This window comes from Carassius carassius, chromosome 20 (genome assembly GCF_963082965.1).
Source record: "Carassius carassius chromosome 20, fCarCar2.1, whole genome shotgun sequence".
Classification (NCBI taxonomy): domain Eukaryota; kingdom Metazoa; phylum Chordata; class Actinopteri; order Cypriniformes; family Cyprinidae; genus Carassius; species Carassius carassius.
In genome coordinates, this window is record NC_081774.1 from 21,109,670 (window position 1) to 21,137,534 (window position 27,865).

General features: G+C 38.7%; 1 protein-coding gene across 5 annotated transcripts; it reads left to right on the forward strand.

Annotated features, from left to right (window-relative positions):
- The first annotated feature begins 645 nt into the window (after positions 1 to 645).
- LOC132096663 (zinc finger FYVE domain-containing protein 9-like) lies at positions 646 to 27,634 on the forward strand. Of its 5 annotated transcripts, XR_009422605.1 has the most exons (20): positions 647 to 1,021; positions 7,888 to 7,987; positions 8,898 to 9,005; positions 11,566 to 13,016; positions 14,028 to 14,127; positions 14,332 to 14,508; positions 16,353 to 16,516; positions 16,676 to 16,805; positions 17,027 to 17,149; positions 17,907 to 18,062; positions 19,525 to 19,749; positions 20,260 to 20,342; positions 20,436 to 20,540; positions 20,915 to 21,128; positions 21,520 to 21,600; positions 21,761 to 21,923; positions 22,720 to 22,825; positions 23,103 to 23,279; positions 24,000 to 24,886; positions 27,025 to 27,634. XR_009422605.1 is itself a non-coding variant. In XM_059502162.1 (19 exons), exons 3-19 carry the CDS (start codon positions 8,936 to 8,938, stop codon positions 24,159 to 24,161), a joined length of 3,666 nt encoding a protein of 1,221 aa, XP_059358145.1. In that variant the 5' UTR covers positions 646 to 1,021; positions 7,888 to 7,987; positions 8,898 to 8,935; the 3' UTR covers positions 24,162 to 25,172. The 5 variants fall into 5 exon arrangements, 4 of the variants coding, with proteins under 4 accessions (XP_059358145.1, XP_059358144.1, XP_059358146.1 ...); XM_059502162.1 differs by lacking the exon at positions 27,025 to 27,634 and having other exon boundaries at positions 646 to 1,021; positions 16,676 to 16,784; positions 24,000 to 25,172; XM_059502161.1 differs by lacking the exon at positions 27,025 to 27,634 and having other exon boundaries at positions 24,000 to 25,172.
- Positions 27,635 to 27,865: the final 231 nt, after the last annotated feature.

Sequence of the window (27,865 nt, forward strand, 5' to 3'; positions counted from 1 at the left end):
AAGCAAATTACACCGTTGACAACAAACCTTGCATTTCAGACAACTTTGTGCTATCCTTGCTATTCTTTAGGTTTAAAGCATCTTCAAAAGATTTATATTCAGGTTTATGTAAACATCCATTTTTATGTATGAACTAAATATTTGAGCTTACATATTGATAAAGTAGAATGCTACTGAATATTCAACTGGTTGGTGCAATATCTCTATAATTTTTTAAAAGCATTGAGGAATTTAAATAACTATCAAACAGCTCTAAAAGTTTAACATGATATAAAGCACAGAGGAAGAAATGAAAACAAATGATCAGTATTAAATGACTGCAACATTTGGAAATGTATTTAGAATTTTAATTATACCTATAAGACACTTTTACATATTTGCAGCAACCACTTGTTAAATGCTTAAAATGTGTAAAACTGAAAAGTCGAATCAAACAAATGTGTACCTTAAATACTGGCACTGTCCAGTTGCCCAAGATCTGTAACAAGATCTGTTTATTTCTTATAAGTTCATTGCCAAATGCCAATGTGAATCCGATCTCTGAAGACGATACATTGTTGCATCGTAACGACGTCACGCGGTCTCGGGTGCCGCCCCGCGGTAATGTTTCCTCTGGATTCAGTGCCACGGTTGTGTCACCGCCGTGAAACGCTTTACCACCCCACACAAGGTTACGAAACAGACGCCATTTTGGCTCAACTGTGCGTCGCTAGCGTGGGAATTTCACACTCCTCCAGCGTATCATTGAGCCAAAATGTCCCTCCCTTACTGCAGCTCGTAGTAACCTTCTCCATTAAACCTTCGGGGGAGGGATATACAAGAGCTGTCGCACAAACTACTTCTTCCTTCACTTCTGTGGAGCACAGGAAAATGGCCTAGCTGTGACTGGAGATATCCTGCAGATGTCAAAAACATTGTCGCTTGCTTACATGACACAAAGTATGTTGGATTTTTCCCGCGGAGTTTCATGGCTGAATCGTGCGTGAAGATGATGATGATGATGATTATGGGGATTCCACCGGTGAGTAAACGATTAACCCACAAACTGTTTTTCGCTTATCGCATCTGTGATGTGTTTACGTTACTATAGAAGCCTAACGAATGCAGCCTTTCACTAGGCTACTTAATACAGGCGAGCTTAAAAATTGATCATTTGCGAGCTGTAAACTATGACTCTTTATTTGTATGTTTTAGCGAAAGTTGAAATTAGCCTCACAAGATGTTATGTTTTGTGAAGCGTGTGAAAATCGCTTGTAATCAGGTTAGAAAACACATGCAGTGAAGCACAAAGTTAATGACTGGAGCGGGCTATTTGACAGGCTAATGTTAGTTAGCTAACGGTAACGGACTGCAGAATAAACCCTAGTAAACTGTTAAACGTGACTTTTATAGCTCCTAATACAGTTTGGTCTGGTTAATATTATATTATAGTATTATATATATGCTTTCTAGTAATTATTGATGAGTTAACACTTAACTAACATTACTATCATATACTGCTTAACAACTCAGGAGTTTGTTTACAAATAACGAATATATTTGAATAAAAATTATATTGCTTTCTAATATACAGTACCGTTAAAAAGTTGGAAAGTTATTTATTTTTTTAAATAAAGTGGTAACTTTTGGTAGTAATCGTCCACAGGTTTCATAGAAAGCTTGTGATTGTTTTGGAAAGCAATTAGGAATATTGTTTACAAAGACCAACAAGAAAACGTACGCTCATATTAAACTTTGCTTATACAGAGATAAGACTTTTTTCGTGGTAGTTTGGGAGTATGTAGTCATCAAGGGTTTGGTGCTTGTTTTGTCTGAGTGAATCAACATTTGCAATGCAGAAGTTGAAGTTACTCATTCAGCTTTCTAATGTGACTTACACACTTGTTTGAGATGCTTTAAGGAAGAGAGGAAATGATGCTGTGGAAGCTTTTGAAATCCAGTGAACCCAGTTTGACAGGTTGACAGATTTTAGATCCTTTTAAGCAACAGATAGCCATGTAGTTGGCCCTGCTGTCTAAAGAGATCTGAGCTACTTCTGATGCTTTCTCTTATAAATATGACACTGACATGGCAACAAGAACTAGTTCATCAGATGCTATTTTCATTCTCTTTCTTAAAGGGTAGAATAAAGTAAAATCATGTAATAGATATGTGTGCTTTAATTTTTGATAGCCACTATGGCAGCCATGAGTAGGTTTTTTTTTTTGGAACATTGTTGTATTTTTATTTAATTTCTGCAGCAGTATGTTTTGGATGACTTTTTTTGGATTTGGTGAAATGCCACAGCAGGTCTTAAAGTTTATGCTGGCAGTAGCAAGAAAGTGACAGTGAAAGCATTCCTGGAGTGCGGAAGCAATCAAACTGAGCTTCCCATCAACAGTCTTGGCGGCCCAATGTGCTGCAGTAAAATGCTTCGCAAAATGAACAATAGCAGGAAGTCTGTACTTGATTAAAAGTGGAACTACAGTGAAATAACTCAACATTGCATAATCTACAAAAACACATCAAGTTCAAACATATCTAGTCATGTGACATTAATATTATGTAGGCGGATGCTTGTGAGAATTCTTGTATTCTGCATTCTTATTTATAGTTAATACTTTTTTCAACGGAAGGCTTATTTGTACATCTCTTATTAGTATATCATCATTGTATTGCATTATATGTCTAGCCCCCAAAATGTAAATTAAATCTGAGGTGCTTTTTCCTCCTCAAGTGTGAGCTCCATATTCTCACTGTGTCATACTGGATGAGCCTACAAGCTTGGTGTATAAAAATGAGGCTCAACACAAAAATCTTAAAGGGGTCATTGATTACTCACCCTCATGTTGTTCCGAACCTGTAAGATCTTCGTTTATCTTCGGAACACAAATTAAGATATTTTTGATGCATTCCGAGAGCTCTCTGACCCTCCTATAAACAGCAAGTTTCCTTACAAGATCAAGGTCTAGAAACGTAGCAAGGAGATCATTTAAATAATCCACGTGACATCAGTGGTTGAACTGTAATTTTACGAATCTACAAAAATATTTATTGTGTGCAAAGAAAAACAAAAATAATGACTTTATTCAACAATTCGTCTCCTCCGCTTCACCCTGTAGTAGTGTTGTCACGATACCAAAATTATTGTTTCGATACCGAGACCTAGTCAAGAATTGCGATTTCAATACTTTTCCTGAAAGGGAAAATACACTCTCAAATATCATTGCTGTGCTTTATTTTAAAAACAGGACAACATTCTAATCATATAACACACTAATAAATGAACATATGAACAGCAGATATATTAAACATGTGAAAAAAATATGAAATATCAAAATATAAAAAATAAATTAGAGCAATGACATTCAAGGTAAAGAAAGAATAAATTTAGCAGCATTATCTTAGTTATCATAAGAAACATAAGAGTAATAAATTTATCTTGATTCTGAACTTTGAATAAAAATATGAACAGCGATTATATTAAACAATGTTTCTGAACTCAGAAGATTAAATGTCAAAAGATAAATAATATCAATTTAAGCAATGGCATTCAAGTAAAAAAAAAAAAAAAGCTAATAAAATTTAGCAGCAATATCTCAGATATTGTAACTTATTCTGTCAGATGTGCAACCTTTTCTTTCAGAGGAGAAAACTCAGCCAGTGAGCTTTATTTCTACCAGTCGTGGACCGGCGGCCACAGTGTCACTTGTGCTCGCACATGCCGCCTGGTGATGCCCCGCTATTATGAAATTATTTGGCCCGCCCCAGCCTGCAAATAAAGTAACATTTCTTTACCCGCCCCGGCCCGTGCATCGAGGACATCATGGAAGATACGTTGCTGCTTAGACATTCGTATTGTAACCTTATCAAAGAACCTAATAAAATATGAAAAAATGTATTCCAAATATTTAATATAGGCTATATGAAATTGCACTAGTGATGGTTCGACCTCCCACCACAGCAGCACGCGAGCACGGTGCTATTAGCAGGGCATGCGCAGCTCGTGAACAGCTCTGTGAACTGTTTCATCCTGTCAAGGAGTTACTCAAGATGTGACAGAGCATGTGATTTGTTGAATGTAGTGAACGAATCCGCCCTTCACTGAACAAGATCGAGAGATCTTCTCATTCGTGAACGAGTCGAATGAACTGATACATCTCGTTTATGAACGAAATTAATGAGTATACAGGCAGGGTCAGTGAGCCAAGCATGTAAATCTCGATCAGCAATCAGCAGATACAAAGCGCAGTTATAGGTGCTGTGCAGATAGGCTCGTTTTCATATTTAGCATAGAGAACATAACTCCACGTTTAATCCCCGATTAATGTGAATATTATATATGAACTGTCTGACCAAACAAATAAAATGTTAATTATGCAAGAAAACCTCGTGCTTTGTTCATCTGAACAAATTATTTAGACTATTTAAAGCGATTATGCACACATTTTAGTAAAGCCAAATCAGTTTAGTAAAGCCACTAATGCAGCCATCTCGCTGTAGTGCTTTTTTGCTGCGTGCGTGAGGAGAAAAATACACAGCCGTCCATAGGGAGGCACTGGAAGAGTGCGTTACACACACCAACATGAATAACGTCTCTTACAAATCTGGAACGCAGTCATTCTTTGAAGTATCGATACTAATACATTTAGGAATCGTGACGTTTTTAATTTCTGAGAATCGCGATACTTTTGAAGTATCGGTGCACCGTGCAACACTACCCTGTAGTGCCATTCTGGAGAGTATCACATACGTAAACAAGGTATGCAACGTATCTACGTTTTCTTTGTGCACAAAAAGTATTCTCGTAGATCTTGATTTCAAAATAGAAAACAGATTGTTTTTTCGATTAATTGCACAGCCCTATCTTGAAATGCATGAGAAATATTTTTATTTGTGTTTCAAAGATGAACAAATGTCTTTCAGGTTTGGAACGACATGAGGGTGAGTAATTAATGAGAGAATTAAAAATTTTGGATGAACTATCCCTTTAAGTCGCATGCAATTGTTATGCGCATCTTGTCATGAAAAGCCGGTTCTGTGATTAGTAGTATATCTCCATCACGTGCTTTCAGACGGAGTGGCATTTAATACACAGAGCCATACAGTAGTTCAATGACAAGCTATGCAATATCAACATAATATGTTCATAATCGAAGGAGATTCATCTGCCAGTTTAGTGGTAGCACATATTGCTGAAATGTTATTCCACTTCTTGGCAATTGCAAAAAGATTGTCTGAATGTTAAACCGTGTTACTCATTCGAAGTTTACAGGTGCAAAAATACAGCACCTTAGTAGACACTGACTGTGCATGTATTATTCAGAGAATCTACCAAGGAATTAAATCTTAATCAGGTATGGTCCCGGATATATGAGTCACAACCAGCTTATGTTTATGATTGCTTTGAAAAACAGTTTAAACAAACTGAGATGAAACAAAGTTAGACTGTGCACTATACATTCAGTCTATAGTCCATTATGTGGTACAACTTGAACTTCAGCAATTAGCTGTGAGTGTAAAAACAAAGCTCTTTGTATTTCATCATGGGTGGAGTGAGTCACAGTGTGGTTTAATGGAAATGTTCTTGTTTTTAAAGGGTTTGTTACCAGTCATCTATAGCAACGGTTGTGGATTGTAATTAAAGGCTTACGTTTATACAAGCGCAGTCCATTCAGTAGGTTGTACACCTATTTTTCTCCTTGAGTCTTTATGCAAAGAGTTTGGTTGGCTGGCTATAAATTATTGTATGATATTTTCTTATTCATGAGCTACTAAATGGCAAAGCAAATTCCAACTCGCCGATTACAGGGACAATACTAGGTTAAATGTTGTCTTTTGTGATCAGAACCTCCTATTGTTCTGCTGTTGTTCTTACTTATTTGGCCATAATTAAGCATTATTATTTATAAAATTTTTGTTCAAAACTTGAATTTTTGCGTTTTATTTCAATAGGACAGATCGTAACGGGAAACGAAGTGGGAGAGAGATAGGGGCGGGATCAGGAAAGGTATTCGAGTCGGGATTCAAACGCAGGAGGCCGGTGGACAAAAATATCTTATCACGATTTATCGCGATTCTTTGTTGTGTTGTTTTTACTATTTTTGTCAGTAAACTAAAAAATGTTTACTATTAGTACAGCCAAACTAATTTCCTTATTATAAAGACAAAGCCTTTCAAGGTAACAAAATATAAAAAAGAATGCCGAATATTTAGGCCAAAGTGGGTGATAAAAAACGTTGCCATTATTTTATCTTAGTTGTTAAAAAATAAGAACAAAGATACACATTGCAATTGCAAATACACATTATATACAAATAAAATAAACAGTGCTTTATTTTCAGGTACAATAGGTGTATTTAGCAGCAGCATTCAAGAAATTGAATGAACAAATATAAAAATAAAACATTATATAGATCGATTCCTCTTAAAGCAACTGTATTAAAGTTTTTCAGTCAAGAACAGTGAGTGATTTGAAAAAACAAATCGTCATCTGTCTGTCAATTCTGTCATAGTGTTTTATTTTTATACCATAATTTACTCTCTCAAAAGTTGTTTTAAAACTGAATGGGTTTCTTTCTTCTGCTAAACATAAATGCTATTTTGAAGAACCTGGGAAACCAAACAGTTGCTGGTCCACAGTGATTTCCATAGTAATTTTTCCTAAATTTAATGTGGACCAGCAACTGTTTGCTTACCCACATTCTACAGAATATCTTATTTTGTGTTCAGCACAAGAAAGAAATTAATCCAGGTTTGGGACAGCATGTAAGTGAGTAAATAATGACAGTAATGACGCTAATTTTAGGGTGAACTATCCCTTTAATGACAGTCGGCTGCAAGTTTAGTACTGTCTCTTTAAGACCTGCACACATCATATATACAGACATGTGTAAATTTTTCTCTCAACTGTTTACGTTCAATTTAGACATAACTGAGTCTATATAAAAACCCTATGTGTTTTGACCGTATTAACACAAAAGATAACTTAGTACAGTAATCAGGCGTAGTTTAACAGGCTTTTTAGTAGGTGCTCAGAAAAAGCGTACATCAGAACAGCGCATGAATGAAACTTTTAACCAGAAAGGCTTTAAGGCAGATGCAAAAAAAGATGCACACCCATACCTGTATGTCGGCATGCTGCCCACAAGGGCAAGGCTATGACCAAACATTTTTTATTTGTGTTATAATATATGGAAAGGTGACTTCAATAGCTAATGGAATCTGGTAACATGAAGTAAGTTAAATCAAGTCAAAAACAATTGTTGTAATGTAAATTTAAGGATTTCCTTTAGTTACTACCCTCTTTAATACCATTTTCTTTAATGTTTTTTTGGTCAAAAGCGAAATCATATGTTATCTAATGACAAAGCAGAAAAAAAACGAGTGAATGCAAATTCAGGAGTCCTATTCCTCCACTTCACTTAAGCAGTTTGCATGACCGTTTCTTATTCCCCTCCTCCCGTGTCTTCTTAGCATTGTGCTGACAGTGTGGCAAAGCGTGCATCTTTAACTAAGTGTAAAATGTGTCTAGTCTGCTACTTTCAGTATCCGTTGCTTGGTGGAATATCTCGTCTCTGGCGTAATCCTCGTTCTTATGTGTGACCGGCCTTCACTGTTATCCACTTTGTCAGTGACAGCCATACAGTCTATGGTGACAGCCTGTTGCAGTGTAACAGAGTCAGCCACAACTTTGTGCACCTGATTTTACCTGTCTTCAAAGCTCAGCGAAGTACTGGAAATGCTCTGATTTTTAAAATAACAGGTTAGGTGGACGATTTTAGACCTTTAAGGCATGAACACAAGGCATCTATTTAGCATTAAGCTGAATCAGGCATGACAGGCAGAATTAAACCCAGTAAAGTTTGTATATCATTAGCGAGGTATTATCATTCTGTTCTGTTTCAGATTTGCCTGTCCAATGTGTGTGAAACTGGATGAGACAAGGGCTCTATCAGGAGCCTTTGTGCAGATATACCTGCAGTTACTGAAGAGGACCTCTGGGCAGGTGAGAATAATGTTTCTTTTGAACTTAATTAGCTTAATTACAAATCAGATGGTGCAATTTATCAGGACCAGTCATACTTTTTTTTTTGGGATGCAGTGATATTGTAATTATTTTTTATATGACAAGCTGATTATTATTTAATGTCATGACTGATACATGACTTTATACTATAAAATGTACTACCTAAATAAAAAAAATAATTGGGAGCACTGGGATTGATGGTTATAAACTATTCCACAACATGTACTCTTCTTAAAGGGTTTCTCCACCCCAAAATGAAAATTTTGTCATTAATCGCTTACCCCCTATGTCATTTCAAACCTGTAAAAGCTTTGTTCATCTTCGGAACACAATTTAAGATATTTTAGATGAAAACCGGGAGGCTTGTGACTGTCCTATTGACTGCCAAGTAAATTGCACTGTCAAAGTCCAGAAAACTATGAAAGACATCGTCAGAATAGTCCAGTGGTTCAAGGGTAATGTTTTGAAGTGACGAGAATACTTTTTGTATGTGAAGAAAACAAAACAATTTGTCTCCTGATGAACCACTGATGGCAGATGGACTATACTGATGATGTCTTTCATACTTTTCTGGACCTTGACAGTGCAATTTACTTGGCAGTCAATGGGACAGTAACAAGCCTCCCGGTTTTCATCCAAAATATCTTAAATTGTGTTCCGAAGACCAACAAAGCTTTTTCGGGTTTGGAACGATGTGGGGGTAAGTGATTAATGACAAAATTTTCATTTTGGGGTGGAGTATCCCTATAAAGAGGAAATGGCTCTGTGATAAATCACATAAGATGAATCGGTAGCTGTAGTTATTTTACCTTGCTAGTGCTCTGTATTACTGGTGCATGTGGAAAATATTATATTTATGTGCTCATGAAAAAGGCAACTTCCCTTTCAGGTTCACGCGGCACTTGGCAGGGTGGAGTTTTTTGACCCATGGAGAATTACTTTCAGGCTGAGGCCTTTAACTTGGACAAGGTGCTGGATGAGTTTGAACAGAACGAAGGTAGGAGAATGCTTAGAATAAAAAAAGAATAAAGCTCTGACAGTCAGAGGTGTTCTGAGGGCATATGTCTGTAATGTTAGACGCAACAAAAGATACCCTGTCTCAGCACATTTACGTATCTTCAGATAACCCACATAGTAAGGTGAATTAAAGCATAATGAACTGAACACAGAGTAACACAGGTGCCGACAGAAGTAGAACAAATGTTTGACATTGCCACTCGGGTTGAACTGCACACAGCTAGGGCTGTCGCGGTTAAGAAATTTCCCCTGCGGTTATTATGGGTGGCTCAATAGCGCGATATGCGGTATTACCGCCGTTTTTTTTTTTTTTTTTTTTTACATACCTAATTTATCCTGATTTTGCTGCATACAAAGCTCTATCGTTGAGTTATATAGCATATATTGTTGCTTTTTTTAACTGACAGAGACGTTTTAAAACATTTTTATTTATTGTTAAATGCCAAACAGCAACAAGAACATGCGTTTTCCAATATATTAAGAAATCAAGTTCTAACATGTATTACATGTATGTGCGCGCGACTTTGGAGGGCAGCGGAAATCTAGACTGATTATCGCGTCACCACTGGCCCACCAGGACAGTGGATTCGCGTTGGAGTCGATGCACTCCTCATGCAGATAGCGTGTGAGCTCGTTATCTGCTCACGCTCTCTTGGGTATGGGCACTGACGCAGAGGTTGTCCGTGACTTCAGCAGGTATGCCTGTTACTTTCACGGCTGTATTTTACAGATTTCGCAAAGGCTTCAGCTACTCCTAACTGTCGGCCGGTCTCAGCTTTTCTTTTTGATGTTGGTCCGCAACCTGATGCTTGAGGGGGCAGCTGCGCTGGATGACAGGGGACACTCTAAAACGCTTAACATGGCTTAATATACTAAGACAGTGAAATTAACAGACCAAACTCACAAAAAATCATACTAATAAAGTATACTATCTATAAAAAATCAGATGAGCCCTGAATATGAATGCAACTCGTTTAATAACACGTTAAGCCTTTTCCTCCCATAGAAAACTGTTATAAGAAAACGCTTAATGTGGCTTAATGTACTAAGACAGTGTTTTTTAAAAACCAAACTCACTAAACATTATACTAATAAAGTAGTATACAATGTACAAAAAACAAAACAAAAAAACAGATGATCCCTGAATATGAATGCAAGTCGTTTAATAACACGTTAAGCCTTATGATGGTTTTCTATGAGAGGAAAAGGCTTAACGTGTTATTAAACGCGTTGAATTCATATTCAGGGATCATCTGATTTTTTGTAGATAATATACTTTATTAATATGATGTTTAGTGAGTTTGGTCTGTTAATTTCACTGTATTGGTACATTAAACCACATTAAGCGTTTTTCCCGTTAAGCGTTTTAGAATGTCCCGATGACCTCAAATTAGGTGTATTGCAGTGTCACAGGAACCTTTTTTGCAGCACATTTTGCATATCGGCTCATCTATATTCGCTGGTTCGTCCTTTTCATTGGGTTGAAAGCCAAAATGTTCCCAAACTGGCAAAGTGACATTAGGTTTTGGGACGAGATCGAGCGCCTCCCAGAGCACCATAAAGCTACAACGGCTCACGAGAAAATTACAGTCGTGACCATATTGTATCATTAATATAATTTATTTAACATTGAATGCACAGTGACAAATTGAAAAAAAACCCCAATAAGGCCACAGCCTCATAAAAAAAAAAAAAAAAAAAAAAAAAAAAAACCTGAACACTGCGGTTGCCGCGGTTTCTGCGGTTGCTATCTTTCCTCTGCGGTTTGCTTGTCAATAGCGCGGTATTACAATTTTGCGGTTATCGCGACAGCCCTACACACAGCATGGATAGCACAAGTAGTTAGCTGTGCTGGTGGCAGCAGTCTGTAGTGTGAACGGGGTCAAATGAATTAGCATTTCCCCTTAAGACTGCTGCCTCTCCCCGATTTTCCTGAACACTGTTTAATTGGTTTCACTTAGTCAAGCTCATGTAATTTACAAGGTTAAGGTTGCATGTGCATTTGAGTTATAGCAGTATATTGCAATTAGTGTTATTTTGTTCACGGTTCTGGGTTAAGCGGAACAACAGCTCCTGGTGCACAACCATATAAAATTGACTGTTTGAAATGTATTGATTGCTTGTCCTGTATGTCACAAAGAACATTAAAAGCCACACAGACTTGCCTCACACACAGCCACCCTCTTAGTGTTGCCACTGAACGGTGGAACGAATGTATATCCCCTCTCAGACACTAATCTTGACAGATTAATGGGGGTGAAAGGAGACTCGAAACCATTAATCAGCTCCAGAAGAAAGGCGAATAAGCTGGGAGAGCAGTGTGTGTGTATGTTTGGATGTATGTAAGAGAAAGGGAATGCCTGCCCACATTCCAAAGCATTCATGTGTTATTTTGACAGATGGATTCCAAAGAGATGACCAGATTGGCCCACTTCCTTAACATTTTCCAATCTAACTTGACCTCATATTTCAATTTATGTTGTGTTTGTTTCAATCTTCTTAAAAAAGGAAGCTAATGAGCTCTCTCCTCATCCTTTCAGATGAAACGGACACGCCGACTCTCTCGGATGCCAAGTGGACCCAGATTCTCGCCCCGCCATCACACCTCCTTTCCCTAAATCCAGCACTGACCCACTCCGATCTCAGCCCAAGGGACAGTCCTATCAGCTTCAAGCCGCTTGTAGATGCCCAGACGTCAGATGGCCCCTCTTTGGCTGAGCTCACCAGATTAGATGGGAAACAGGGGGTGGGGCATCAGCCAGAGGGTAGGAGTGAAGAACGGCCAGCAGATGTCCACAGTCCTCCTCTGCCTCAGCCCAACATTGGCAAGCTGGTGAGCACTGATGGGCAGTTGTCAGACTTGCCATCGTCCAACAGAGTGGTGCTGGAAAACGGTTATCCATCTAATCCTGATCTTAGTGATCGCACTGACGTTCTTTCAGTCAACGAAGATGAGACATGTCAAACTGTTATGGATGAGCAAAGTGTTAAGGACACTGGTCCCCAAGAGTTTAAAACTGAACAGAATGGTACTGATGAGGGAAGTGGTGGTGGTCTTCAAGCTTTCACTGTTCTCGAGGAAGAGTGTGGGAATGGGCCACCAGTTTTGAATAATGATGTTAAGATAGAGGGAACCCAGTCTGACAGTGGTTCACCTGTCCGTGAAGTCGGAATGAGCAACTGCAATCTGGTATTTCCAGAAGGAAGTAATCCCCAGAAAGGGGAACTGGATTGTGAGAGGGAGAATTGTGAGGGTGCCTTTCAAAATGGCGGACTGGTTGAGAATGAAATTGCAGGGAAAGACACCTGGGCATCAAATCAGGAAGAGAAAGAGAAAATGATAGAGAGTGACCACGAGGGAATGCACAGAGACTCTGAATCATCAGGGGCGGAGAAGTCCCTTTCCAATGGTCTGATTGTGGATCATGGTGGAGATGCGCAAAGCCAGTCAGTGGTCCCTTCAAAGGAGGACTCTGTGATGGAGGAAAAAGAAATGGAGGAAAGCAAACAAGAGTGTTGTGATTCAGTTCGAGGACTGGAATCTGGCAGAATGGGCAAACTCAACAACAGCCGGCTGCAGCCTGTCAGCGTTCCCTATGGTGGTGCCCGCCCAAAACAGCCTGTCAGTCTGAAGCTGCAGATTCCCCAGCCTTTCTCAAGCCAAGTCCAGAATGAATTTGGCTCCACTGGCAAGAACAAGAACCTGGAGCCACAGAGTAGGGCAGGAGGCCTTGAGGTGTCTTGTGGAGCAACTGAGACTGGGGTTGTTCGAATGAATGGAGAGAATGGAGATAGCTTTTCTGGCTTACTCATCCCTTTTGAGAGTCCAGACAATGACCTTCAGGCAGGACAGCAATTGAAGAAACCCTTCAACTCTTTGGGGGAAGTGGCTCCTGTTTGGGTTCCTGACTCCCAAGCACCCATTTGCATGAAGTGTGAGGTCAAGTTCACCTTTACTAAAAGAAGGCATCATTGTCGGGCTTGTGGCAAGGTAAAGCCTATTGTTCATTATTGTGGTGTTTTTTAAATCAAGTTAAACAAATCCAAACAAATCCCTTATCCAAGTTTTTAACTAACTGGCTGTAATTTTATTGTGGCAAGGTACATGATTTCTTAATTTGCAAAAAATTTTGAGGAGTGGTGTGATGTTACTTTTCTAAGCAATCAGGCTTAAGATAAGATTTGGCTCTTTTGACTTGGCCAAGTAACAACCAAAACTACTCTATCAACATGCTTGAAAACCACCAAACTGGCAACAGTCCACAACACTCTTGCCATTTGGCAGTGCATTGGTAAGCACCACTTGTGCTTTCTTTAGGACTTTAAAATCAATTTGAAATTGGCTTCTGGGAAGTTGGAAGCTCAAGAGTAATTCAAGTTTGTCCAATCATCCGCAGACCAGTCTGTTTGTACTTTCTCAATTTATGTTGTAAATATTTAGCATTACACTTGATTCGTTTTATTTTTTTTGCACCCCTCTTCCATTGTTAATTAGTAAATGTAAAAGACCCTTGACAGAAGAATTTTCCAAATTTCAGGAGGAGCAGTCGGATGTGACATCCTTGACCAAAATCAAGCTGCTTTGAATCAGCTAGTGGGACGCTGACTTAGAATGAGAGAGCAAAATTGCAAGGAAGTAAGGGTAATTGTCAGGCAGCTCCAAATCTGTGAAACTGTCAAAATCCTTCAGGGAGAAATGGTTGTCAATGCAGCACTTAAAATAACTGCAAGACTGCTGGAATAATGCCTTAATTTCCCTTGGTGATAAACTGCTGCATTGTTGATAACATTTTCACAGATATGGGCTGGAAAGAAGAGTGAAAATAAAAATGTAGCTGTGGTGCAAAATGGTATAATCAGATAGAAGTGTGATTGTTCTAGGCCACTTCTGATGTGATTCATGTAATTTCTTTCCATTGTTTTGTTATTATGTATCATTTGTTATAATGTCTCATTTCCTGGTGTTTCTATCAAAGCAAACATATTTTGTGTGTTTGGCCAGGTGTTCTGTGCTGCTTGTTGTAGTCTGAAAAGCAGGCTGATGTACATGGACAGGAAAGAAGCGAGGGTTTGTGTTACCTGCCATCGTGCACTTATGAATGGTGAGTGATATGAAACTCATAGGAAAATAGTTATAAATTTCCCTCTATGGGGAGTTTTTGTACCTCAGAATTTCCCAGATTGAATCACTTCACAGTAGTGTTGGTTAAATGTCTTTTTTATACAGAAAGTAACCAGTCAAGACTTGAAATTAGTTGTACTATGTAAATAACCAGATCCTTTGAACTCTGCGTCTTACTTATTAGTTCAAACATGGGAGAACATGGGAGGAGGTTGCAACCAGAGCCCAAATCCCAACAACCCAGCTGAGTACTGCTCCACTATTCCCCCTCTGCAACAAGCCCAGGCATCAGGAGCACTCAGCTCCCCACCCCCAACCGTAATGGTGCCCGTTGGTGTCCTGAAACAGCCAGGATCTGAAGGTAAAGTCTGTAGGATATTGCCATAAGCGTTAATTTGTGGATTGTGGATTTTGATTAGTTTTAGGGCACTTAATCAACCTTAAACTTTATTATAAGTTTGTTTAGTGAGAGCTTCACTTACCCTAGCCTAATCATGCACTAACTTCTAACTGTTTTCATTCCCTAAACTCATAATTTACTCAGAAATGAGTTCAGAAATATCTCAGTGTCTCTTTTTGTTTGTACATTAGTGCATGATGTCAGAGCAGCAAGTTGACCATTTCTTTGGTTTGTTCTTACATTTACATTTAGTCATGTAGCAGATGCTTTTATCCAAAGCGACTTACAAATGAGGACAAGGGAAGCAATCAAAATCATCAAAAAGGAAATTATATGCAAGTGCTATAACAAGTCTCAGTCTCAATCTGTTAGCTTAATGCAGTACACGTAGCAAGTTTTTTTTAAATTCTATAATAAATAAAAAGAAAACAGAATACAAAAAGATTAGAGAATCTAGTGTTAAAGAATAGAATTAGAATAGAGAGTTCTAGAGTTAGGGGCGTTCACATATCGCGTCTTTTGCATGCTCAAGTTAGTTATTTCAAATGAAGACGTGCTGCAGGCGTGCTCATAATGGAAGTGACGCACTCATTTTTTCCAGGCGCATCCACACCGCATCAAGATAAAAACATTTCAACTTTTTAGAGTGCCGCGAGAGCACCGCAGGCCATGTGACAAGAACCAACCAATCAGCTTCATCCTTTCCTGAAAAACATTGAAAGCTAAGCCAAGATGAAGGAACAGCTGATCATAGCTGTATATGGATAGCCATTTTTAAATAAATTTAGTAGTAGAGCTACTGCAAGTGATTTTCAGTGCTGCAAATCCATTCATCCTTTCCTGAAATTTCTGCATCTTCATTGAGCACAGGGGATGGTTGCTTAGCAACGGCAGAGGCCTCCGGAGCGCAAGCGCCTGAAGGGTTTGGGGAAAAAAGCTGAAAGTGGCGCGCCTAGCGTTTTCCATGCGTTTTAGGCGCGATGTGAACAGCACCTTAGAGGGTCAAATAAAGATGGAAGAGATGGGTTTTAAGACGATTCTTGAAGATGGCTAAGGACTCGGCTGCTCGGATTGAGTTGGGCAGGTCATTCCACCAGGAGGGAACATTTAATTTAAAAGTCTGTGAAAGTGATTTTGTGCCTCTTTGGGGTGGCACAATAAAGCGACGTTCACTTGCAGAACACAAGCTTCTAGAGGCCACATAAATCTGAAGTAATGAATTTAGGTAAAGGGGTGTAGAGCCAGTGCTGCTTTTGTAGACAAACATTAATGCCTTGAATTTTATGCGAGCAGCTGTTGGTAGCCAGTGCTAATTGATAAACAGAGGTGTGACATGCATTCTTTTTCGGCTCATTAAAATTTTATCATGCTACTGCATTCTGGATTAATTGTAAAGGTTTGATAGAAGTGTCTGGAAGTCCTTCCAAGAGAGCAGTGCAGTAGTCCATTTAATAGACAGAGCCGTAGATCACTGACAAGCTACGCAATATCAGGTTCATTATCGCAGATGAATCGCCTTCGATAATGAATGCGAAATTGCTTAGCTTGTCAGTGATCTACAGCTCTGTCTATTAAATGCCGCTCCATTTGAAAGCAGGTAATGGCGATTTACTGCTAATCAGGGAACCGGCTTTACTGACGAAATGCGTGTGACAATTGCATGCGATATATCGCCCATCCCTACCAGTCCCTTAACTCTACACTGAATTTGAACACTGCTTTTCTTGCTGTTTATCACTTAAAGTCCAGAATTAGCTATTCATAAGCCTCATTGTGTGTGTGTGTGTGTGTGTGTGTACTTCCAGGCTCTGTTCCTCGAGAGCAAAGAAGGGTTTGGTTTGCTGACGGCATTTTACCAAATGGGGAAGCTACAAACTCTTCTATAGGGCCGGCGGCAAACCCCAACCCCACACAGCCTGTGGCAACGTCCCAGTACTCAAACAAATCCTCAGGAGCCAATGCTTCTGAGGTGACAGTTTGCTTTATCACATTCAAACTCAGTAAACTGTTTTTGAATCATCTATAATATGGAGTTTTACAAGCATAAGCTTGTTTCTGAACGTGATTGTTGTTCTGAGACGGTCGTGTTATGTTGCGGTATAAGTTTTTGTCTCCTCCCCTGCCATAGGCGGCCTTTGCCACTGGAGCCCCGACGGTCAGCCCTGTGGGGAGCTCTCTCAGTCTGATCCCAGAGGACGGACTTCCTCCCATCCTCATCTCCACAGGCGTCAAAGGAGGTACGGGAGGCCACATCACAGGTGCTTGCCCATCCTCACCATTCAGCTGCCTCCACTCCTCTAAATATGAGTATCTGTGATTGTTTGTGCATGTCTGTGTACATGTTTCTGCTTATTTCTTCACCACTCATGCTAAGAGAGGACTTTCATTGGGTTGGTTCCTCATCTGGGTTGTATCAGAAAAGATTCATGGATCAATTCGTCGATAGTTACAGTACTGATACTGTGTGTCTTGTCTGCAGACTATGCTGTGGAGGAAAGACCTTCAGAGATTGTGCTGATACAGCAGCTTGAGGAGGGCGGCCCTGATCCCCTGGTGTTTGTCCTCAACGCCAACCTGCTGGCCATGGTCAAACTGGTCAATTGTGAGTAAGCCACTCCTTGCTAAGATGTTCTCTAGGGTTTAATGTGCTCATGGTCTGACTTTGTGAAACATTTGTTCATGGGTGGTTCTGTGGGCATGTTTGGCCCTTTAGATAGGGCTTATAAAGTAAAATAAATTATCTTGAAAAAATATTTTAAAATTCTTACTTTTTAATTTAATTTGTCCTATTACAATGAATCTTCACTTTTTAAAAAGAAAAAACCTTTTTAAAAGTTTTTGGAATAGAAAAAGCTACATTTTGCAAAGGTTAATAATCACAGATAGCTATCAATATTTGTAATTCTTTACATAATTTGACAAATTTAAAGCTTGATTACAATAAAATACAATTTAAAATGTAATTTATTTTTCTTTACACACACATTTCATCATTTACACAAACAAACATAAATACTTTACTAGGGCAAAGTATTTCAATATAGTAGAAATAGTGCTACAGATTTGGGACGGAAAAGTCTCACAAAGACTGCATTTATTTTTGATCAATACAGTATACAGTACAGTAGAAACAGTTATTTTAAATTGCCATATTATTTCACAATATTATTACAATTTAAACTATTTTTTCTATTTTAATACAGTTTAAAATGAAATTTATAACATTGAATGTAATGCATTTATTGCAACATTAAGTTGAATAAAACTGTTAGCAGCATGAAGATTTCCTTCACTATGCCAAGGAATGTCCTACAATTCCCACGAGTCCTAACAGTCTTTTGTGTCATCTTTGTGTAAAGATGTAAATAGGAAGTGCTGGTATATGACAACAAAGGGTATGCATGCCGTGGGCCAGGCAGAGGTTGTAGTGCTTCTACAGTGCCTTCCTGACGAGAAAACCATTCCCACGGACGTCTTCAGCCACTTCGTCCAGCTGTACCAGGAGGCTCTCACAGGTAAACTGATACGCTTTCACCAGGAGGCCCGTTCTGGTAAACTGATCCAGACTAAATGAGAGCGAGGCCTACATAGATAAAATAAGACCATTCTGCCAGGAGGCTCTTAAAGGTAAAAGGAGTCTGTCGGCCCTGGTGGCATTAAGGATCCACTTCAGCAGAAATGGTTTTCCAGACACAATCCTCCTCTTGTCACATAGTCCAAGTTCAGGTCAGTGGGTTCAGCCACAGAACAGTTCCCATGTCCTCTTACTCTGACAGCATTCCCTGTGAGCCTAATGTAGGATGTGTGGAAGCCAATTCAGATGTGTTCAGTAAAAGAATGTTATTAGTGAACAGAAGAACTGAAGAACTTTTTTCTATTCGTATGAAACATGAGCTGTAGTCATTTTAATACCATAATCCAAAGCTCTGTCAACAGTCAACATCCTAAATCAAATTTGACTTGATAAAGCAGTGGTCACATTTAGCTCTGGTTCAGTAGGAATCCACACAAATTGGAACTTCAAGATTTCAAAATGTATTCTTTTCATTGGATGCAATTTAGTCACTTTTCCACTCAAGAAATTCCACAGATGTTCTTTAACAGATGTTTATGTTCTACATAGGCAGCAACTCTTCACCAAATGCTAGTACTAGACTGGCAAAATAGTCTAGCAAAATGTTGCAAAGCTGACTAAAATATACACTAATAACCATAAAAATGGCAAAGAAATATTGAAATGGCTCATTTGTAATTGAATGCAGCAACTCTACTTGTGAATAAAATATAGACAAGATGAATATGTAAGTCTGTCTAACATCTTGGATGTTTTTTATTGTAGCTTTTAATTGAGTTGTTTTATACTGATACAAACGATTTGTCTTATAAGTGATATACAAAGTAGATTTTTAATAATATTTTCTTGCTGCTTTTTGATGCAATAATAACTAAGTACCCATTAGACTACAACAGTTCAGAACATATGCAATTTATTATTAACAACAACAACATTATTATTTATGGTAGTGCTGTCAAATGATTAATCGCTATTAATCACATCCAAAATAAAGGTTTTCATTTACATAATATGTGTGTGTGTGTACTGTATATATTTATTATGTATATATAAAGACACATACAGCATGTATTTAGAAAATATTTACATATTTATATTAAAATAAATTATCATATATAAATATATTTCATATATAAGTGTAAAATTTTTCCTAAATATACATGCATGTGTGTGTGTTTATATGTACAGAATACTTATACACACATATATTATGTAAACAAAAGCTTTTATTTTGGATGCGATTAATCGTTTGACAGCACTAATTTATGGCATTTATATTTCAGCAAAGTTGTTTAGCCATCCAAAAAGTTGGCAAATGTATTTTCTTTTTAAGCTTTAATTTTAAGAATGAACTTAAGCACAGTGGTAGAGATTGATCTAATCCCACACTTCCTTCTGTGCAGGAAATGTGTTAAGTCACTTGGGCCATTCCTTCTTCACTCAGAGCTTCCTGGGCAGCAAGGAACACGGCGGCTTCCTTTACATTAGCCCCACCTTCCAAACCCTGCAGGACCTGCCTTTGCCTAACCCACCCTACCTCTTTGGCATCCTTGTGCAGAAGTGGGAGACCCCCTGGGCCAAGGTCTTTCCCATCCGACTCATGCTCCGCCTAGGGGCGGAATACCGATGTGAGTTTGTGGTTTGATGTTGACTTTGAGGCCTTTCTAATGGTTTAGCTGCCAGACATTGAAAGATCTTGATAACTACATTTGACCTCTTCACATGGTGAGGTGTGCATTTACAGAAAATAGAGAATGCAAGGCCTCTTTTGATGTCTGTGGAAGAGCTGTTCAAGAAACTAGAATGCAGAAAATGTCATTCTTCTTACACCGTGAATTTCTCTGCACTAATTCGTAAGCATGGCCTCCTGTGGAGATGGAATATATTAACAGTGTATTTCCCGCTGAGCTTCTCAACTCGTGACTCCTCAGCCATGACATGCGAGTGCGCTCATTTACACAAAGATGTACATTCTAGTCTCCATGTTATTGTGGGTACATTACATTACAGTAATTGCATTATTATATAATGGGGCCTTTGAGTTAGCTGGTGTGTGAAGGAGCTAATTGTGAGCTGCTGATTTGAATAGCATGACTTGTTTTGGTGGCTTAGCGTGTTCTTTTGCACTTGTGTTGCAGTCTACCCCTGCCCACTATTTAGCGTTCGTTTCAGAAAACCCCTCTTTGGAGAGACTGGTCATACCATTATGAACTTATTGGCAGTGAGTGTTCGTATTTCACTGCTTCTTCTGCATTTAGTACATGCCTTAACCCATGTCAAGTCATTAATGGGCATCTGCCTTTTCTGTCTACAGGATTTCCGTAACTACCAGTACACCTTGCCAGTGGTGAAGGGGCTGGTGGTGGACATGGAAGTGAGGAAGACGTGCATCAAGATACCGAGCAACCGTTACAATGAGGTGAATAAAACTAGCACATGCCACAGAGAAGCTAGTGGAAGTTCTGTAGCATTAGTGGCAACACATTTAAACTGGAATGCAGGCGATGTGGATTTGAGATTTATATGGAGCAGCGAGCATAGCAGATTGATGCCAAAGGTCCCATGGAACAAGTGACGCATTGACAACAGCTTGTTGAAGACTTTTCATATTTAGCTTGTTTAAAAAGCATTTGACAGCAGAACTTGTAGTGGCAGACATTGGACATAGAAGGGATATTTAAAGCCTTGTGTCTTTAGAAGCTGTCATTCACTCATCTAAGACTTATAAACCCTTAAAAACATAATTAAGAGTTGGGATTATGCATAACTTTGGAAAGCTTTCTCATTCCTCAGCTCACGAAGGCTATGAATAAGTCAAACGAGCATGTGCTGGCAATGGGAGCATGCTTCAACGAACGGGCGGATTCCCATCTTGTATGTGTTCAGAACGACGATGGAAACTACCAGACGCAGGCCATCAGTATTCATCACCAGCCTCGCAAAGGTGCACCACGGACACTTGAATTTGCAAATGAAACCTTAAAGCCGTACCCACAGATTTCACGCAGTGTACACTATTGTTCAGACATTTTAAACATTTATAAGAAGAAATGTTTCTTGAGCAGCAGATCAGCATATTGGAATGATTTCTAAAGGATTTTGTGACAGCAGTGTGTGTGTGTGTGTGTGTGTGTGTGTGTGCGTGTGCGTGTGTGTGTGTGCGTGTGTGTATTTTAGATTATATTGGATATTTTGGAATATCCCTTTAAAGCAAAAAATCATCTTCCAGTCTTTTGTCTTCCAGTCTGTTTTATTCTCTTGCACTCTGAAGATGTTTTTGAAACTTTCTGTAAAATGCTATTCAGGGTAGTAAATGACACTTAGCCAAAAGTGAATGAGTAATTTTGCATGAGGAAAATACGTTTTTGATGCATTATTTCCTTTTATCCCTCTTTTAGTGACTGGGGCCTCCTTCTTTGTGTTCAGCGGGGCTTTAAAGTCTTCATCGGGCTACTTGGCTAAGACCAGCATTGTGGAAGGTACAGCAGAAGACATTTGCAGCCTCTTTCTCTATATGTAGGAGATCTGGTCCCTTTGGAACAATGACTCAACTGAACATGATCTCCCCCTTAATGTTCCTCTTACAAGTGTAAAATATTATGCAGATTTGTGTAGTAACACTGAATGCTTATACCTCAGATGGCGTGATGGTGCAGATTACAGCTGAAATGATGGAGGCCTTAAGGCAAGCCCTGAGAGAGATGAAAGATTTCAGGATTGCCTGCGGGAAAGCTGATCAGGAGGAGAACCAGGAGCACGTCCAAATCCAGTGGGTTGATGATGACCACAATGTCAACAAGGGGTACGTAGACAGCTAAAACTGACTTTTGCTGGACACCAATACCTAAAATATCATTTAAGAGCATTCGCATCAAATAATGATCCAGGCTGGATTAATAGAGTATGCTGCTTAATGATATTATTCTGTATACAAACTAAAATATATTTTTTTAAATTACCAAAATGTAATTATATACCTCACTGTTATTTACATTTTTTTTTAATGCTATAAATCTTTGGCTCTGTTATGATTCTCTGTTATGACTGATGAACCATTTGTTGGTTAATAAGACGTTATCCTAACACTGTCATGGATAGGCTACAATGCTTACAATTTCATGTTTTCCTTTGTCTTTGGAGTGTTACAAGCTGTCCGTGCATATATTAGTTGCATAAAGTCACAAAGATTAAAGTCACAAACCCAAAGAGATATTCTTTCTATAAGTTAAGACTCGTCTACTTCACTGTGTGGGAAGATTTACATAACTTCTGATATGTGTACGCGAAAAGAAGCGTTACTTTTATTCTCGCTGTAGTATTGTTGTCGCCATGGAAGCTGATATTCCATATATGGTAAGGGGCCTTATATTTCCATCTCGCGCCAATAATAGAGCACTGGATAGCTGGCCAATCAAAGCACACCGCACTTTTTAGAATGATGAGTATTGTACAGAAAGGCGGGGGAGAGGGGAGCAACAATAATGTACCGTATGTGGAAAATTGTCTTTTTTTTTTTAACCTTGTGCAGACTTCTAGCTGGTGATCTTTCATAACAAGCATCACTCTTTTTTTAATTAATGCACTTTTCTTATTTTCAGTGTGATCAGCCCCATTGATGGAAAATCCATGGAGTCAGTCACAAGTGTTAAGATCTTCCATGGCACTGAGTATAAAGCCAATGGGAAAGTCATCCGTTGGACAGAGGTATTTAACATTGGTTCATTATTCATCTTCATTTAACGTTGCAAACTCTAATGAAATGACATTTAAATCTGCGTGACTTTCTTTCTTCTGTGGAACACAAAAGAAGATATTTTGAAAAATGGCTTGGTGCTTTTGTTTTGGTCCATACAATGAAATTCAGTGGAACCCAGTGTTGTTTTGGACTAATACGATATGAACAAAAGCACATTTTTTTTTGTCTCAAATGATACAGTTCTACTTTTACACTCTGTATATTAAATGTTGTGTTGTTTCTTAGGTGTTCTTCCTGCGGAGTGAGGACCAGACCAATGGTCTGAGCGATCCTGCGGACCACAGCCGAGTAACTGAGAATGTGGCCAGGGCTTTCTGCATGGCCCTGTGCCCTCACCTCAAACTTCTCAAAGAGGACGGCATGGCCAAACTGGGCCTGCGGGTCACGTTGGGCTCAGATCAGGTGACAATGAAGAGCCCCATTTAAATGTTGCTTTTAACTGGAGTAGTCATCTATCCTTGGTTCACCCAAAAATTAAAATGAGCTGAAAATGAACTCCTCGTCAAGTCAAGTCACCTTTGTTTATATAGCGTTTTTAATAATATAGATTATAACAAAGCAACTGAACAGCATTAAATAGTCAAGCCATCCAAGATGAGTAGATGAGTTTTTTTCCTTCTCCAGAAAAGATTTTGAGAAATTGAACATTGTCACCTCACCAATGGATCCTTTGTGGTGAATGGGTGCAGTCAGAATGAGAGACCTAACAGCTGATAAAAACATCACAATAATCCTGTGAATTGTGAAGTGGAAAGCTAAGTGTTTGTAATAAGTCTACTTCGAACAATTGTTTCCGGCTAAATTCCTCTATTCATAATACTTGTCTGAATCAGTACAAATAACAAGCACTGTTTACTAATGAAAGCCCTCTACAAATGTACTAAAGAAATATGTCGGTGGATTTTGATGTGAGAGGACAATTTTAGCAAATTTTCATTATTGGGTGAATCCGAATCCTACTGACTTTAAAGAGATTGAGCATTTAAAGCGACTGCATACAAACTGCAGTACATGATTATAATAAACAATGTTATCTGGCTTTGAATTAGGATGCTGATGTAGTAGTTATCATTCTTAATATGAATGGAGCTAAAATGTCTAAAAGCCTGAAATGTCTTCCAGGTGGGCTACCTAGCAGGCAGTAACGGTCAGCCGCTGCTCCCCCAGTACCTGAGTGATCTAGACAGCGCCCTCATCCCAGTGATCCACAGCGGGGCCTGCCAGCTAAGTGAAGGGCCTGTGGTGATGGAGCTCATCTTCTACATCCTGGAGATCATCTCCTAAAACGAGGGAATCCGTCCAGTCTCAGACTCATGCCTCCCACCAGCTCGAATCCCTCTTCGCTCTCTTTCTCTCATTTGCACTTCAAAGAACCTGAAAGCTGTGCAGGAACAAGTCCTCCATACCACCTATGCACCATCTCCACTGGGACGCCCTCTGCCCAGCCCCGCTGAATGTGGTGCTCTCTTTCGTTTCTTCTCACCTCTCAACTCCACTGTGGAAACCATAGCCCCTTTTGAGTCAAAAGGGGTGGCGACCCTGAATTCGATCTCTACAAAACCGTTGTAGCAACACTAAGCTCCTCAAACACAAGAGGGCGCTCTACACGCTCAGTACTAATGGAGACGACCGACAGAAGGGAAGGTGTGCTCCATGAAATGGTTTTGGGTCACAGTGCATGGGCCTCAATAAGAAACGAAGAAAGAGTTTCAGTCTCGCCTCTAAGCTTTATGAATCACCAGATGCTTTATTTCATGAATATGGACCTTATTTTGTTTAAAACTGCTCTAAAGCTAAAATGATGTAGCTTCCTCATAGATGGGCTGCTTTGCATGGTAGCGGAAAGATTGTGGAACAGTATTAGGAATGTTGACGATTGAGTTACTGTTAAGTAATGTCAAGAACGGACCTCTGTTATAGACTTTATTATCATTACAAGACAATAAGAACCAACGATAATTTCAAGCGGCCTTCAGGAATTCAACTGTAACTTCAAGATCCACATAATGGTAGGTTTTGACATCACTGAAGGTCTCAGTCCAATAAAGCTTTTATAGTGGATTGGTTTGGAACAGGATATAGGAGGAAATGTTACTGTTTCTCTGGGCCACTGCATTTAGCATCCCATCCCCGTCCCATAACCCTTCTCAAATTTTTAGTGGTCCATGTTTGTATAATGTTCTGCCAGTGTTTTGAACGTTATCATATAAAGGATTGTGTAAGGAATAGCAATGAAGTGCAAGGGATATTAAGCCATCAGTAGGAAATAAAGAAGAATTGATTTACTAAAACGTTTATTTAAAGATGAATGTTATATTCATAGATGAGGAAAGGTTGGATTTTGGAATGTGGTTCCAAAGCCCTTAATTCAGCTATCAGTGTAGGGTTCTTATTGCCATGAGCTTCTCATAGTGTTAGAGGGATAGTTCACCCAAAAATGAAAATACTGCCATTAATCACTCACCCTCATGTTGTTCCAAACCTGTAAGACCTTTGTTCATCTTCAGAACAAGTGAAGATATTTTTGATGAATTCCGAGAGCTCTCTGACCCTACCATAGACAGCAAGGATACTTACACGATCAAGGCTCAGAAGCGTAGCAGGGAGATTGTTAAAATAATCCATGTGACATCAGTTGATCAACCGTAATTGAACAACACTACACGAATACTTTCTGTGCAACTTTAACGAATAACGACTTTATTCAACAATTCTTCCCCTCTGAGTCACCCTATAGTGCCATTTTGGAGAGTATCACGTACGTAAACAACGTATGCAACATATCCAAGTAACATACTCTTCAAAATGGCGCTATAGGATGACTTGTCGGAGACTAATTGAATGATGTCATTATTTTTGTTTTCTTTGCGCTCAAAAGGTATTCTCATTGCTTCGTAAAATTACGGTTGAACCACTGATGGATTATTTTACCGATGTCCTTGCTACGTTTCTGAGCCTTGATCGTGTAAGGATCCTTGCTGTCTATGGGAGGAGAGTCAGAGAACTCTCGGAATTCATAAAAAGTATCTAAATTTGTTTTCTGAAAATTAACTGAGGTCTTAAGTGTTTGGAACAACATGAGGGTAAGTAATTAATGACAGAACATTCATTTTTGAGTGAACTATCCCTTTAAGGTGCATTACATTAGCTAAGTAAATTTTCTGTTGTCATTAGTATTTAATGTGTGAAGCATAGCTCACATAGAAAGCACTTTGAAAGCAAGCAACTTTATGTTGGTCAACACAGGTTCTGTTGTGAAATATGCCGTCGCACAAAATTCATGATTGTGTGGATTCCTTATTAAATTACTGGATTTTGCCTGTGAAAATTTGCTAAAGAACTCTAAATGCGACTATACCTTTACATGTTTTATGTCCTTTTATAGGTATAATATGCTTAAGCAGGGCTTCAGACTGCTTCTGGAATAGTTGCAAATGTGACAAAATTATTGATAATATTATCAGGAAAGTGTTTTTGCGTGTACGCTAATGGTTTTATATAAAGCCCTTTAATGTACATGGGGAAGGGAACAAATTAGAAAGATTAGATTTAATCAGATTCAGTCATTGACTCATTCAGAGCTGTTACACAATTTTGCAAACATTTATTGAGCTGCCATGACTTTTTCATGTTTATTGGTTCAGTAATTTGAAAACATTTAATTGAGCTAGTCTTGAGCCCTGCTTTAGTTTCCCTAATTCAGGTTGATGTATCTTTTACTGATGTGATATCAGGATCCTTGAGATCACTCGCTTCATTAGCAGGATATTATTTTAATCATATTTTTGTATTGATTTTTCACTCACATGGAGAAAGTTGATTACTACTACAGTTAGCCAGCTCATTGTGGAACTCTCCCAAAACTGTAAACTACCAATATAAAGAGCTCTTCTCATTCAGAATGTCACTGTGGATACCATTTGAAGAGAAAAGGGCATTTGCCTTAAATTCAGAAGCTGATGTTTATCAAGACATATTTCAAAGGTCTGGATTGTCAATCTAGGTGTTATTAAAATGATTTCATCTGAAGTATCTTGACTATGACAATCAAAATTATAGTTATTCTTTAGTCAGATGACAAAGTAAAGGTGGGATGGTAACATATTGTCCTGTTTTGCATAATAACAAAAATGGTTGGTTGGTTGAGATGGCCTACGCTTGATGAATGAGGACAGCAGCTGATATGAAGATCCACAGCAAGTGAACCTCACAGCCCTTTATTAACAGTTCAACAGTTGAGACATAAATCATGTGTTTTTGGCTTTTGGTGAAGAGCACCGACAGCTTTGGAAGCAGACTGTTCATGAAAAATAAATGGCATTTCATGAAAGCTGCATTGTCTTCCCACTAACACAGCTCAAAACAGCCTTTTGTTACTCCCTGTATTCACCTTTGTCATTGTTTTTCTACCTGTGCAGTATTGTATATCTTGACATTTATGTATTTTGTTAACCATGGCCTTTTTCCATGTAATTTCTTTTTGTTTTTTTTTTGACCAGCCCAAAGCGTGATACAGCATGCATGCTGAAACCAACAAGAACATGTAGTTCTCCAAAAATCTTTGCATTTTGACAGCATTTCAGAGGATGATCTGCTCGAAAGAACAGTTTTACATTCTATTGATTTGATCTGTGATGAAACACTGTCAAAACCTGACATGGGTGGAATGGGAATAAATTTGCAATGTACGAAAAGGAAAAAATACAACTTTTCTTTATTGTACACTACATATGTCAATACAAGCAGTCTTTATCAAACCTGTTGAATATACAAAATGTTTTATTTTATTTTATATATATTAGTAGTCGCCATTAAAAGTCAAATAAAATCCATTTCAGTTAAATCAAGAAAAGTTTTTCTCATTTAATAACAAAACAGTTTAAATAAACAGTGTAAAATGAAAATAAATGACATGGCTGACTCCTGAGAAAAAACAAAAAACAAACATGCTATATGTAACAAGGTTTTTCAGGATAAGCCTTGTGGTG

Excerpts from the sequence above, each read along its gene's own strand:
- LOC132096663 (XM_059502161.1), top strand. The coding sequence starts at position 8,936 with ATGGAGAATTACTTTCAGGCTGAGGCCTTTAACTTGGACAAGGTGCTG. Across the intron at positions 16,806-17,026 it reads TACGGGAGGCCACATCACAG|ACTATGCTGTGGAGGAAAGA; the intron begins GTGCTTGCCCAT and ends TCTTGTCTGCAG. Across the intron at positions 20,343-20,435 it reads CCATTATGAACTTATTGGCA|GATTTCCGTAACTACCAGTA; the intron begins GTGAGTGTTCGT and ends TTCTGTCTACAG.